Source organism: Pleurodeles waltl, chromosome 1_2 (assembly GCF_031143425.1).
Source record: "Pleurodeles waltl isolate 20211129_DDA chromosome 1_2, aPleWal1.hap1.20221129, whole genome shotgun sequence".
In the NCBI taxonomy this organism is placed as follows: Eukaryota; Metazoa; Chordata; class Amphibia; order Caudata; family Salamandridae; genus Pleurodeles; species Pleurodeles waltl.
The window spans coordinates 92279737-92295130 of record NC_090437.1 but is presented as its reverse complement, the minus strand read 5'-3'; the positions used below and the strand labels follow the sequence as shown (position 1 = coordinate 92295130).

Sequence of the window (15394 nt, the reverse complement as noted above, 5' to 3'; positions counted from 1 at the left end):
AGCTATCAAATAATTCTGGGTGCGTATGTCAATCTGGCTACAAGCCATATAATTTTAAGAAAAAATGGGTCAAACCTAATCTTCAGGCATCCGGACGCTCCTGAACTCTGGATTAGCAGTGGTAGCCCGGGGCAAGAGGCAAGGAAGTTTTAACTACTCACCATTTACTTATATTATTTAAATTTTACAAATCAAAGAATAAGGATGGTTAGAAGCAGTGGCTCATACATTGTCGCTTGCATGTTTCAATTGTCAGTCTTTAAAAAATCTGCCTAGGACAGGAATGTTTAATATTCATTTTTTAGAAACAAAACCTTCAAAGGTAAAGTGTTCAAGGACCCTATACATAAGAAGAGCTAGTTTATGATCATGAACGTGAAGGATCCTCTCTAGGAAGTTACATCAAGCGGCACCCTTAATTAAAACCCAACCATATCTCACTTGCTTATCAGTGCTCATCATGGTTTCCTGCTGTCAGACTGAAGACATAAGCCACACCAATCCATGAAAATGTCTTTATATTGGAGAGGGTACTTGACACAAGGGGTGGTGTGCACATAAGATGGTTAATGTATCCTTAAAAAAATTATTAAAAGTTAAATGGAAGGTCGGCATTATCTAGTAAAAAAACAGGGGTATAATCAGGGATTATGTTTTTTGATAAAAAAGAAAGTATCTATTTCACTAAATACATATCTGCATCTTTACAAATTGTTGCAATCTACTTTGCAACCTTTCCCTTATCAGGTAATGGAATACCAGAAGAAGTATGTTTTTACAATATCACCATGCAATTTAACATAATACAACTCAAGAGTTGAGCAACCAACCTCCCAAATCAGGAGGCACAAGACTCTTGCAATCTAATCAGTATTGCTAAACACTGCCTAGAAAATATATTGGCCTTTAAGAGCATGAACCCTTTACTGAATATCTAACACTATTAAAGATTTAACATACCTCCTGAATGGCCGTCATGACAACATGCTGGACTGACTCTTCCATCATCATGATGGTCTGGATGTATTCTAAAAACAGAATCAATGCAATACACAATTTAATACATGCACCACGTAAACAAACTGAAGGAGAGACATGGCACACATTAATTTAATTTAAAGCTTTCTGCAAACCAACGAAGAGAGCAGAACAATGGGAATCCAAAATTTGATCAATCAATTCTGTGTTTATTGTAGTGACTATGGTCTGGATGTAAACATCAAGAAAACAAAACTTATGATTTACAGTACTTCCAAGAAACGATTGCGCGTTAACATAGAAATGAACTCGATGCCATTGGAGAAAGTAGAAGAGTTCGACTATTTGGGTTTCAGACTATCGACCACAGGCAAATGGAAGGCAGCCATTGACAAAGGGGCTCTTATTATAAGCCAAAGAGGCGGGGCCCTTGTTTGTAGATCTAGAAAGGCTCCGAGCCCCCCCCTGAACATACTTGCGGAGATTTACAATGTCCAAATTAGAGCAGCAGCCTTATATGGAGCGGAACTCTGGGGGTCCCACAAAAACCTGGACATTCTGCAAACCAAGGAAAATCATTTCCTTAGGCAGGTGTCCCGGTTAGGTATGGGCACACCAATGACCCCTCTAAGGCTCGACCTAGGTTTAAATAGCATTAAAACCACAGCGGCCCTAAGACCTCTCTCCTATTGGATTCGTCTATGGAAATCTGTTGAACTCGAACCATATAGGCTGGCTATAAGAGAGCTCATAGCCGCCCCCCAGGCACTGGAGAAAATTCCATGGCTGAAGGAGATGAAATCTGCCTGGGATAAAATAGGTCTTCCCCATTACTGGAAGTATCCGGATCAAATTCCCGATAATGCTAGGAGACTGGTTATAAGCAGATATTGGGAGAAAGTTAATGAAGACTCCTTGCACCAAAAGGGGGTGGGCAGGCTAACAATGGAATTTCTTCAACTCAAGCATGAACCCTGGGCTGAGAATTTCTTGAACCTTCCCATGCCTCCGTATGCCCGTGCTCTATATCTCCAGCTAAGATATGGTACATTGCCTATCAATGGTTTTACGGCCCACTGGCCATCTAACACCGCTTCAAATGATAGATGTATCTCTTGCCAATACTGTAAAGAATCAACAGAGCATGTATTATTCTTCTGCCCTTTGTATAAGAGTCCCAGAGAGAGGTGGATTATTCCCCTCTGCAAAAACATGTCATTACAGGATAGAGCAAACGCCACCAGAATCTGTACATACGATTCATCCTCCGTGGTAGCTATTACAGTCACCAAATATTTATCGGAGGCTTGGTACATCCGTCGTAGGTTTATTGTATCAAAGGGCACTTGAGCCATCCTGGTATCAGTCTATAGAAGGAGTCTCAACTGTTATTTTCTATGTAGTACCAGTAGGAATTTTCAGTAGGTACTTGTTGCCCTCTATATGATCAATAGAGATTGTACAAGCTTATAGAGCCATTTTTTATAGCTTTCATAGTTGAACTCTGATAGGTTCTTTGATAAAGTATCTTTTAACCAAATGGGAACTCTATTTGTTTTTTGGATTGACGAGGGCCAGGTTTTATGGGAAAATAGCTGCACACATTGGTTTGTCAGACAAAAGTTTTATACCTTACCTTTTATCTTCTTCTCTTTTACCATTTTTATCCATGTCCTATTTATTGTATTTATATTCATGAACAAAAGCTTAGTCCTGTTGATCTTATTGCTATATTGTTCCGACTATTATTGGTTTTTATATTGTTATTATGTTTTTTAACATATATTTTTTATCATGTATGATTGTTATTTTTATTACTCTAAATGGTCCAGATTTCTAGACCGAATGAATTCAAATAAAAAATAAAAAGCAGAACAATCACAAAAGCGAACCAAACAAGGGTCCTTTTTTCAGGATTTCTAAAAACAAAGTAACAAAAGTCAGTTGTTGAGGATTAAGATGAATACAATTCAAACATTCATGCACCCTCAATCTAGCAAATTACTCCAGTTTTTGCTTTTAATCTTACTGAAATGAATTTAAGATTTTACCTTCGGCTGGTACTATCTTAAATAAGTCATGGGTATATCACTAAAGATTAAAGAATACTTAAGTGTCCAATCAAAATCAGTCCCCGTTAACTTAAGCTAGCCAGGAGATGTACTTTAGCTAACAGCATCAGGGCCACTGATGGTAGCTAATTACTTACATAGTAATCTCTTGCAAATCGTTATTTAAACTAAATAAAAGTCCATATGCTTTTGGTTAATCAATGTGTAGCACATTTAGCAACATAAGTCTGAGTTAAGTTCACAAGACAATTTAGATAGGGAATTATTTTATTTTTCATTTTCAAAAATCTCAAATAAAACCATGAGAGATTCATATTAAAACTCACAATATAGTCATGATGAACGAGTTACTTACCTTCGGTAACGACTTTTCTGGTGGATACATTAGCTACCTGTGGATTCCTCACCTAATGAATACTCCCATGGCGCCAGCATTCGACGGAAATCTTCTTACTAGTCTCTGCACGTCGACGAGGACGTCACTCTAGCCCACGCGACGCCGTCTGACGTCATACAGGCAATAAGAGGTCCTCGACGACGTGCGGACGTCAGTACCAATCATTTTTTACGTGCATGAGAACAACCAGGCAATGCAATGAAAGAGCAAGACAACATCCCATTATATTGTAAAAATACACAACATTGCATGAATAACTGTAAATCTTTTATATATATATATATATATATATATATATATATATATATATATATATATATATATATAACTCTCTTTTTTTAAAAAAAATATATACACACATCAAGTATATACACAAAGATATATACATATATACATATATATATAAATATATTACATACAACATCTATTGCACCCTCAAAGACCAAGAGGAGCGCACTCAAGGATTACTTGGAAAGACCAGAAAGGCAACGGGGAGGCGGGTGGGACCGTGAGGAATCCACAGGTAGCTAATGTATCCACCAGAAAAGTCGTTACCGAAGGTAAGTAACTCGTTCTTCTGATGGATACAACTACCTGTGGATTCCTCACCTAATGAATAGAGTCCCAAAGCAGTACCACGCCCGGCGGTGGGTGCCTAAATGGTCAAACCAAGAAATCCTGCAGCACTGACCGTGCAAAATGGCCGTCTCTTCTAACCTCAGAATCCAAACAGTAATGTTTTGCAAAAGTGTGAAGGGACGACCAAGTTGGGGCCTTGCAGATGTCAAACAGAGGAACACCCCTGGCCAAGGCCGAAGTGGCCGACTTAGCTCTGGTGGAATGAGCTCTAATGCCCTCAGGAGGATCCTTCTTTGCCAAAGAGTAACAGATTTTAATGCAAAGAACAACCCACCTGGATAGTGTTCTCTTGTGGACTGCCTTTCCTCTCCTCTTGCCCACGTATCCAATAAACAGCTGATCCTCCAGCCTGAAATCCTTTGTTCTATCAATAAAGAAGCTCAACGCTCTCTTTGGGTCCAGACGGTGCAGTCTTTCTTCCTCTTTGGAAGGATGAGGCGGAGGATAGAACATGGCCAAAGTAATTGCCTGAGCCAAATGGAAGGGTGAAACAACCTTCGGGAGGAAAGCAGCCTTGGTCCTCAACACCACCTTATCCCCATAAAAAGTTGTATAAGGGGGCTTTACTGATAAGGCCTGCAACTCACTCACTCTCCTTGCTGATGTTATAGCTATCAGGAAGACTGTTTTTAAAACCAAATACCTTAAGGGGCAAGAATGCATAGGTTCAAAAGGGGACCCCATAAGGAAAGTCAGGACCAAGGACAAATCCCATTGCGGCATAACGAATGGTTTTGGAGGATATTTATTTAGAAGACCTTTCAGGAATCTGATAACAATAGGGGATTTAAATAAAGATGGTTGGTCTGGAAGACATATGAAGGCTGACAAGGCCGATAAATAACCCTTAATGGTAGCCACTGCACAACCTTTCTGCGCTAGAGACAGAGCAAAAGACAAAACGTCCGATAGATGAGCATGCAAAGGATCAATCTGCCTCTCTCCACACCACGCAACAAATTTAGACCATCTATTAGCGTAGATAGATTTAGTGGAGTGTCGCCTGGCCGCTAATATAACATCCACTACCTCAGGCGGGAGAGAGAAGGAACTCAGGTTGCCCCGTTCAATCTCCAGGCATGTAGGTGCAGACTCTGGAGGTTGGGGTGTAGAACCTGCCCCTGCGACTGCGAGAGGAGGTCTGCCCTGAAAGGGAGACGGAGCGGAGGGCACATTGAGAGTTGGAGAAGGTCGGAGTACCATACCCTCCTTGGCCAATCCGGAGCTATTAGGATGACTAGAGCCCGGTCCTGGCGAATCTTCCTCAATACTCGAGGAATCAAGGGTATGGGAGGAAACGCGTAAAGCAACTGGCCGCACCAGGTTATTTGAAACGCGTCCCCCAACGCTCCCTGCATCGGATACTGGAGGCTGCAGAATAACGGACAATGCGCGTTCTCTCGAGTGGCAAACAGATCTACCCGAGGAAACCCCCACCTCTGGAAGATTAAACGGACTTGATCTGGATGGAGACGCCACTCGTGGTCTGCCAAGAATTGGCGACTGAGACTGTCCGCACGCACGTTCAAGACTCCGACCAGATGGTTTGCTATCAAGCAAATCTGATGGTCCTTTGCCCAGGACCATAGTCGAAGAGCTTCTCTGCAGAGAAGGTACGACCCCACTCCTCCCTGCTTGTTTATGTACCACATCGTGGTAGTATTGTCCGTTAGGACCTGTACCGACTGACCACGAAGGGAAGGGAGGAAGGCCTTGAGAGCCAGACGTACAGCCCGTAACTCTAACAGATTGATGTGAAACATCTGTTCCTCTGGAGACCAAAGACCTTTGATCTCCAGATCCCCCAGATGAGCTCCCCACCCTAGAGTGGAAGCATCCGTTATGACTGTGGCCACTGGTGGCGACTGCTGGAACGGCTTTCCTTGTGAAAGATTGTTGCTTGCAATCCACCACTTCAAATCCACAGCAGCATCTCTGGAGATCTTGACAGTACTCTCTAGATCCCCTTTGTGTTGAGACCACTGCCTTCGGAGGCACCACTGAAGAGCCCTCATGTGCCAGCGAGCATGCGTGACCAACAGAATGCAGGAGGCAAAAAGACCGAGCAGACGAAGGACCTTGAGGACTGGAACTACCGCTCCATTTCGAAACATTGGAACCAAATCCTGAATATCTTGAATCCGCTGAGGCGGAGGAAAGGCCCGACCCAATGTTGTATCCAGTACTGCCCCTATGAACAGGAGGCGCTGAGAGGGCTCTAGGTGAGATTTGGGCTCGTTCACCGAAAAACCCAGGTCGAACAACAACTGGGTTGTTGACTGCAGATGATGCGACACAAGCTCCGGGGACTTGGCTTTGATCAACCAGTCGTCCAAGTAAGGGAATACTGCTATCCCCTTCCTTCTGAGTTCTGCCGCAACCACCGACATCACCTTCGTGAAGACTCGAGGTGCTGAAGTAAGACCAAACGGAAGGACCGCAAACTGATAGTGTTGCGATCCCACCACAAACCGGAGATACTTCCTGTGTGACTTGAGTATCGGGATATGAAAGTAAGCATCCTGCAAGTCGACAGACACCATCCAGTCTTCCTTGTTCAACGCCAAAAGCACCTGTGCTAGGGTCAGCATCTTGAATTTTTCCTGCTTGAGGAACCAATTCAAGATCCTCAGGTCCAGAATTGGTCTCAAACGACCATCCTTCTTGGGAATCAGGAAATACCTTGAGTAACATCCTCGACCCCTTTCCTGCTCTGGGACCAACTCCACCGCGCCCTTGGAAAGGAGGGCTTGTACCTCCTGTTCTAGCAACAGGAGGTGTTCTTTTGAACAATAAGAAGGGCGGGGCGGGATGAGGGGCGGGAACTCCCGAAAGGGAAGGGTGTAGCCTTTTCCCACAATACTGAGAACCCAAGTGTCCGTTGTAACAGTCTTCCATTTGGTGAGAAAATGCTGTAATCTTCCCCCTACAGGAGAGGAGTGAGTGGGAAATGGTGGAAGCCTAAGGCTGCTTCCCCTGCTGCACCCCGCCAGAGGATGAGGAAGAGGCAGAGTGCTGCTGAGAGGCTCCTCTGGTGCGGACCCTACCTCTCCCCCTGAAAGATCTATAGGGATGGGAAGAGGCAGGTTGCTGATATCTTCCCCGAAAGGAAGAGGAGGAAGAGCCACGCCCAAATCCACGAAACCTCCTGAAAAATCTGGTAGAGGCCGTGGAAGAAGGAGCTTGGAGCCCTAACAATTTAGCCGTGGCCCTGCTTTCTTTAAAACGTTCCAAGGCCGAATCAGCCTTGGCTCCAAACAATTTGTCCCCATCAAACGGGAGATCCAACAATGTGGACTGTACATCTGCAGAAAAGCCCGAGTTACGGAGCCAGGCCTGTCTCCTTGCCACCACAGTTGTGCCCATTGCTCTGGCTACCGAGTCGGTGGTATCCAGTCCCGTCTGGATAATCTGGGTCGCAGCAGCCTGGGCATTTGAGACAAGATCCAAAAGACCCTGGGGAAGCTCTGTAAACGATGAGGAAATGTCATCCATCAGAGCATGAATATACCTCCCCAGGATACAGGTTGCATTGGTGGCTTTTAACGCCAGACTGCAGGACGAAAAAAATTTCTTCGACTGCGCCTCTAGCTTCTTTGAATCTCTGTCCCCAGGCACCGTCGGGAAAGAACCAGGCGCTGACTTGGCTGAACAGGAGGCCTGCACCACCAAGCTCTCCGGCGTAGGGGGCCTAGATAGAAATCCAGGGTCAGTCGGAGCCGCCCGATACCTCCTGGCCACGGCTCTGTGAACTGCTGGGGAAGATGCCGGCCTCTTCCACACCTCTATCACCGGATCCAGCAGAGCGTAATTAAATGGCAACAGAGGCTCCGCCGCAGCTGAGGCCGGATGTAGCACCTCTGTTAAAAGGTTTTGTTTAGCCTCCACCACCGGCAAAGGCAGGTCCAAAAAACTAGCTGCCTTCCGTACCACTGCATGAAAGGAAGCAGCCTCCTCAGTATACTCCCCCGGGGACGAAAGATCCCACTCAGGGGAAGTGTCCAGCCCACTGGCCGACTCCAGTCCACGCAGCCCATCACCCGAGTCCTCTAGCTCTCCTTCCTCCAGGGCTCGTTGGTACTCCTGCTCTTCTAATACACGGAGAGCACGTCTCCTGGAATGAAGTCGCTGTTCAATACGCGGAGTCGACAATGCCTCCGCCGAAGTCGAAGATCGGCGCCGATCTTCAGAAGCCACCGACGCCGCGCCCGGCGCCACAGGTAACTTCGGCGCCGACAAAAGAGCAGCTGAAGCAGATGGACCCACCGGAGTCACAGGCCGAAATCCCGATTTCGACGTCGACGGGATGGAAATCCCCGGGGCCAATCCTTCTGAAGCCACCGGAGCGGCCACCGGCGCCGACACTGGCGCCGAGCCCACGTTCCCAAAAGGGAGAAAGGGCATAAAGGGTGCCGGCCGAAGAGGCGCAGGATCACCCAAAGAAAAGGCCAAAGGCCCAGCCGGAGCACTCCCTGGAGCCATCTGTTGGAAGATGGCATACATCGCATTCAAGAATGCGGAACTATCGGCTCCAGGGGTGGGAAAAGCCGGATACTGAGGTGCCTGTCTCGGAGGCGACCCCGACGCCGGCCTCGGCGTCTGCGCCGGAGAAAACACCTGAGGCTCCAATACCTCAATCACCGACGCCTGTCCAGGTGAAGTCGGAGACGCCGGAGAGGGCAACGGCGTCGAAGGATGCGGCGTAACCGTGGGACTGATCTCCCATGTCCTTCGGCGCCGATCCGAAGACCTGGAACGAGTCTCCTTCGAATGACGCCGAGATTCTCTACGGCGCCGGGAGTCTCGATGACGCCGATGTCTTGGAGAAGAAGACTTCTTGTGATGCTTCTCCTTCGATTTAGCCATAAACAGCTTCGCCTCACGTTCCTTGAGGGCCTTTGGATTCATGTGCTGGCATGAATCACAAGTCGAGACGTCGTGGTCGGAGCTCAAACACCAAAGGCAATCGGAATGAGGATCCGTCACCGACATCTTGCCTCCACACTCACGACAAGGCTTAAATCCAGACTTTCTCTGCGACATTATTACCACAGCGAAAGACTACGCAGCAAAAATACACTGTAACCAAAAAAGTAACAGTTGCTCCCTCGAAGATAACCGTTTCGAATGCACGGAAAAAAGGGAACTGACGTCCGCACGTCGTCGAGGACCTCTTATTGCCTGTATGACGTCAGACGGCGTCGCGTGGGCTAGAGTGACGTCCTCGTCGACGTGCAGAGACTAGTAAGAAGATTTCCGTCGAATGCTGGCGCCATGGGAGTATTCATTAGGTGAGGAATCCACAGGTAGTTGTATCCATCAGAAATAGGTATTATCAGCAATCCACAGGTAAAAATCATTTTGGCACACATGGTAAAAGTAAAATAACTAGTTAGAAGTTAAACTAAACCAATCCCCAACTTGCTAGTAATGTCTGCATTGGCTGCTGCCAGTATTTGTGTATTGTAGGGCAAACCCAGGATAAAAGATTAAAGTTTGCATGAGGGAATGGCATCTAGGGCATTCACACCTGGCGGTGAGGTCGATCTCATGCAATCTATTAGATGTACAATATGCTCTGGGTACGAATTTAAAATGCAGTACCTTGTGTCTATGTTAGCAAGACTAATGTTGTTTGAGTGGCAATAATTCCAACATTCCTCTGAAACCCTAGCACCCACATCCTGCTCCCATGCTACCTTATCGCAATACGTATTTTTGCTACAGACTTTCCTGGCAAAAGAATACAATCTGGCCATCCAGTTGTGTGACTGCGGATTTGTGTAAGCAATATGTACTCTGGTGGCTCCATAGGGAAGTCAGAGACAACATCATGAAATGCATGTTGAAGTAAAAATATGGAAAAACGTTTAGAAGATTAGTCTTTCTGCCCACCATGAACGGATCTAGGGAAAATAACTTACGCTGAGCTTATCAGTGACTAAAATGAGTCAAGTCAGCTCTGGAGAATGACTCATGCCACCTGTTTGGTGGTTAGTGGTAGAAAGGTGGTGTTTGGAGAAATCATAGAAGAGTAAAGGTGTAAATCACACTCTCTGACATATTCACATATATCAACACCCATGAAGTTGCGGCAACAGTTAGTACTTTCTGGGTCACATAAAATTCCCAGGGAGAACTGTGAAAAGCACATTATCTTCTACCTTTTCCCTCTTAAGAATAAGGGGTTGAAAACAGCCTCTTGTGTTATGGCCCTGTGCATGCAACAGAGTAGCTCAAAGTTTGGTTCATTAAACCCTCCCTTCTAATACATTAGAGTAAGTGTCTCCAAACTAAATTGGGGCTGCCAACTTCCCTTTTGGAGAGGGGGCACCTCTGCCTAATTCCTCTACCCACCTCTACTTGATAGGATGTAAGGTTATTAACCTTGACTCTTGGTAGGGGGAAGGTATTGTTTTGGGATATTCAACTTAACTTAGTTTATGCCTGTTTAAATATTCTTTAATAATGTGAGATTTACAGAAGGAATTGCACATATTTATATTCACAGTCTTAAAGATGTGAGTTCCTTGTGAAATATTTGATCACTACTATGGCCTTCCAAATTGCATTTTAAATTATGATAATATGAAGTCACTTCATATTACATGAAAGGTTTCCACTTAAAAGAATATAACACTCAAGGATTATAATTCATGTTCATACCTGTTAAAACCATGAAATGGTTTGCTCCTAGTCATGTTACGAGAGCCATTATTGTCAGAGCATGTTAACTATATGGAGTTGCTAACCCCCAAACAACATTACATATGCCAATCACAAAAGATTTTTGAAAGTGACTTAGTCATAATTTTACACTGTCCTTTGCTTTTAGTGGTAGTCAAAAAAGCCAAGCATAGGGGAACCCACTGAAGAAAATAAGCAAACCCATACAATTTTAACGTGCACAGGAAATGAGTGAAAGTCATTCAAAATGGGAAATGTGGTGTGTAGCGAAGAAAAGGAAAATGTCACTTACCCTGTATGCATCTGTTCTTAGCATGTAGTGCTGCAGGTACACATGCTTGGCATACTCTTTCCATCTAGTGTTGGGATCGGATGCTTGCAACTTGTGTTTCTTTGAAGAAGTCTTCCGAGTCATGAGATACATAGTGAAGCATCCTTATGGTGGCATTGCCCATGGGCACCAGCTCCATGTTAGACTGTTTGTCAGCCATCGGGTGAAAATAGTATGGAGTGGTAGAAGGAAGTGCTAACATGGTATTGCCAAAGATTTAAAAACAGAAAGAAAAAGAATAGATCTGCAACCAGGGTCAAACGTTTCCAGGACGCACATGAATCTACAGCACTACATGCTATGAACAGAAGGTTACTGGGTAAGTAATACTGTCCATTCATAGAATGTGTTGCGCTGCATGGACTGTAAAATAGTCCCTCTGTTTATTCGGTGGCTAGCATGTGAGTGGAGCAGATGTCAAAAATAAAAAAGGACTGCCTGGCCAACTAAATATTGCAGCCTAGCAAGAACATCCAAACAGTAGTGTTTATTAAATCTGTGTGGGATTGACAAAGTAGCTGCCTTACAAATGTCAGTTAGTGGAATGTTTCCAAGGAAGGCCATTGCAGCAGCTTTCTTTCATGAAGTGCGCCCCTGGGAGGTACAGGAATAACTTGATTGGCTTTAAAGTAACAGGTCTTTATAAACTTGACTATCACTCTGGCAATTCCTGCTTTTGAAATAGGGTGACATTCCTGGAGGTTACTAAAGGCTACAAACAACTGCTCTGCCCTACAAAAGGATTTTATCCTATTAATGTAGTAAATGAAAGCCCTTGTGACATCTAAAGTTTGAAAGGCTCTGTCTATCGCTGACTCTGGCTGTGGGAAAAATACTGGAAATTCTATGATCTGGTTGAGGTGAAATCACCACGGGCAGAAACTTTGGGTAGTACTACCAAGTTGTTGCTGCTCAGGATGTAGGGTTCCTGTATTGCGAGTGCTTGTAGGTCACTAATACACCTCTAGGAATTTAACTTTGTAGGAAAAGTAACTGGGGTGGGGTGGCAGGGAGGGCACAGATATACATTGCCTCAAAGTGAGGCACCAATGATTCTGGTGAGGACTATATTGAGATTTCACTCAAGGGCTTGAGGCATCCTTAGGGGATTGACCCTTATGATGCCCTCCACGAACGCCTTGATGACTGGTATATGGAATAAGGTAGAGACTGTTCTCTATTCTGCAAGCAGGTATGGCTACTTAATGAAATCTAATGGAAGTATTTGCCAGCCCAGTCTGTTGCAGATGAAGAAGGTAGCATATAATGGCCTGCGCTGTTGGGTTTAATGGATCTATGTGCTTCAGGGTACAGTAACGGACAAACATCTTCCATTCTGCTATGTAGAAAGCTAGAGTAGTTGGCCTGCATGCTTCCTTGAGGATGTCTGTACACTCGTGTGGGAGGTATAGATAGCCAAACTCTAGGATATCAGGTGCAAAATCATTAGGTTGAGTTGTTTGGAGTTCTGATGACTGATCTGACCCCCGTTTCTGGTGAGATGGTCCGCCCTTTTAGGAGGCTTTTCATGGGGACTGATGGACATTTGAGTAGAATGGAGTAGCAGGGCTGTCTGGCACAGGTGAGAGCTACGAGGATTAGCATCTGTGATGTTTGTCATATTTTGCGCACCACTAGTTGAAAGAAGGGAGAAGAGGCAGAAAACATAAGCATATATCCATGACCAGTCTATCTACAGTCCATTGTCCACCACCTGTGGGTGTGGGAACATGGAGGTGAAGCTTGGGCACTGTGCTTTTTCCAGGGTGGTGAACATGTCTATCTGTGGAGTTCCCTAGCATCAGAAACAGCTGTTGAGGATAGATCAGAGGACTGCGTTTTAATCTGCGGACTTCTTCATGTGACCTGCTGAGTAGGTCTGCTTGGTTATCGCACACCCCCAGGAGGCACTCCGCTATGACATGTATGTGGCTGATGAGGGTACAAAGCCAAACTGCTTGAACTACAAGGGTGCAGTAGAGAGAGTTTGTGCTGCTTTGCTTATGCAGGCTGTATATTGCTGTCATGTCAGTTCAACCTAAAAAATCTTATCCTGTATCTGTAGGGGAAAGGCTTTTAGGGCTAGCTGGATTGCTATGCGTTAGTTGAAGATGATGTGGATGCCCGCTGTTGCAGGGTCCACAACACCTGAACTGCTGTGAGGTTGAGATGTGCCCCTCATCCTGCTTGTAAGGAGTCAGTGGTGATGGTGACCTGCGGTAAAGGGTCTTTGAAAGGCAGGCCCTGCAGCAAATTGTTGTATTTCCACCACTGCAAAGAGTGCACTAGATCCTCCACGTGACCCCCGCTTTGGACCACTGTGCTGCAAGTCACAGTACAAGCAAGCGCATGGGGCATTATGGTGATGCAGAAGGCCATCATGCCGAGAAGGTGCATTATTGTTTTTACTGAAAGACGATAATTATGCTGAAAACAGAGGGACAAGCTACTGGAAAGCCATGAATGTTATTTGGCTTGGGTAAGCATTGCCTGTTACTGAATTTATAGTTGACCCTAGAAAGAACTCTATTTGGAAAGGGACCAGGTGTGAGTTGCTGATGTTGATGGTAAAATATAAGGTGTGTAGGAGAAATATAGAGGTATGTATACAAGGTGAGGCACTGAAGCTTGCTTGAGCTCTTCATTAGCCAATCGTGCAAGTAGGGGAATACATGAATGTCCCCTCGTCTTAAATAAGTCGTGATTACTGCTAGGCATTTGGGGAAAACCCTTGGGGTGATGGTTACACTGAAAGGCAAGACTTTTAACTGATAATGATGGTCACTTACCACGAAGCGCAGGTAGCGTCAAACGACTGACTGGATGGGGATATGTATCATTTAGATCCAATGATGTCACGAAGTCGTCTTGCTACAGCAGAAGTATGGCGTCCTGAAGAGTTACCATGTGAATATATTCAACCATAATATATATAGAATGAAGGGCTGGAGATCAAAGACTGGTCTGAGCGACCTTTTCTTCCTGGGTATAAGCAAGTAAGGAAGCGAACCCTTATTGTTGTAATGAAATCCCTTCTGCAAGAAGGCTCATGCCTCTTCTGCTGAGGTGTGATGCGAGGGTGTTATGTTGGGAGGGTATGAATGAAGCTACAGGCAGTAACCATGCTGGATCACAGTAAGAACCGATTTGTGTGAAGAGATTTTCTTCCAGCACCCTCCCCCTCCCATTACCCCACAGACAAGTGTTGTGTGGTTAGAGAGGAGCTGTAGGGGAGTCAGTGCTTTGTGCTGGTGAAGGCTTCCTTGCCTGAACCTTCCTTGCCTCTCCCTCTATTGCTGTTTCACCAATAGACGCCTCTTAGTAGTCTCTGAGTGTAGGAGTGGTAACCTTGCTGTTGGTACGGGCAAAATATCCAAGCCCAACATTAGATAGCAGGAGTGTGCAGAGCATGTGTATCTACAGCAACACGTTACAAACACGTTTTTCTGATTGCACGCTAGTAATCTGAATACATGCTTTCATGACATTGGAACAACACATTTACAATACGGAGATTCTCAGGTTTGATAGTCCAATTGATTTAAATAAAGCAAATCAAAGCTAGAAGAATACCCTGGCGGTGCCCTGTTGAAGTCCTACACAGCAGTTTTCCGGTTCATTTCTTTATTTAATGTAATAATTAATTTGCTTAACATAAGGCATCTTTCAAACTTCAGTTCAGCCTAACAACATCCATTGAGACTAGCCCAAAACAGGAAATATAGTTTAAGTTGTTTTAGAGTTGTTGGTCATTGACTTGAAAAAGTTCATATGACTCAGCATTGTAAATGCATACCTTGTTTTTGCTCACAATTGACAGCACAGCCTAAAATGAGCTGAAGCATTCTACCGAGTTCAGCCGCATCAGAGTGTTCGCCAATCAAATTAACGTCTGGGTGTATGTAGTCGTTGATCTGCTGTCCCAAAACCTGCCATAAATTAACAATATATTTTATATATATCTAGATGGCAAAAGTTTACACACAGAAAATAAAATCTCAGTGTTCACATCAGCTGCCAATTTAAACAACAGTGCATGTAACCTAAACAACAGGGCAATGGAGGTGCTTTAGAAAATTAATAACTGCTTGATTATTAGTGTTATTAAAACATAATCAACAGAGGAGGCCAGGAACTTACTTACATGTGTGGCATATTCAAATGCAAGAAGTCAAACATCTTTTGGATACATTCTACAAGGATATCAATATAGCGGACCAAACTCTTTCAAATTAGGAAATACAACATTAGAATGAGGTCCATTTAGGTCTTAACTAAAGAATTAAAGGC

At 44.6% G+C, this 15394-nt stretch overlaps 1 protein-coding gene across 2 annotated transcripts in view; it reads right to left on the bottom strand.

Annotated features, from left to right (window-relative positions):
* LOC138297109 (protein Hook homolog 3) overlaps positions 1–15394 on the bottom strand; it is an 803252-nt gene that overhangs the window by 623806 nt on the left and 164052 nt on the right. For both annotated transcript variants that reach the window (XM_069236612.1, XM_069236608.1), the window contains exons 5-6: positions 14901–15033; positions 961–1028 (exon numbers count right to left, since the gene is read on the bottom strand). In XM_069236612.1, coding sequence (XP_069092713.1) covers positions 961–1028; positions 14901–15033 — 201 coding nt within the window. The remainder of the gene's footprint in view (positions 1–960; positions 1029–14900; positions 15034–15394) is intronic.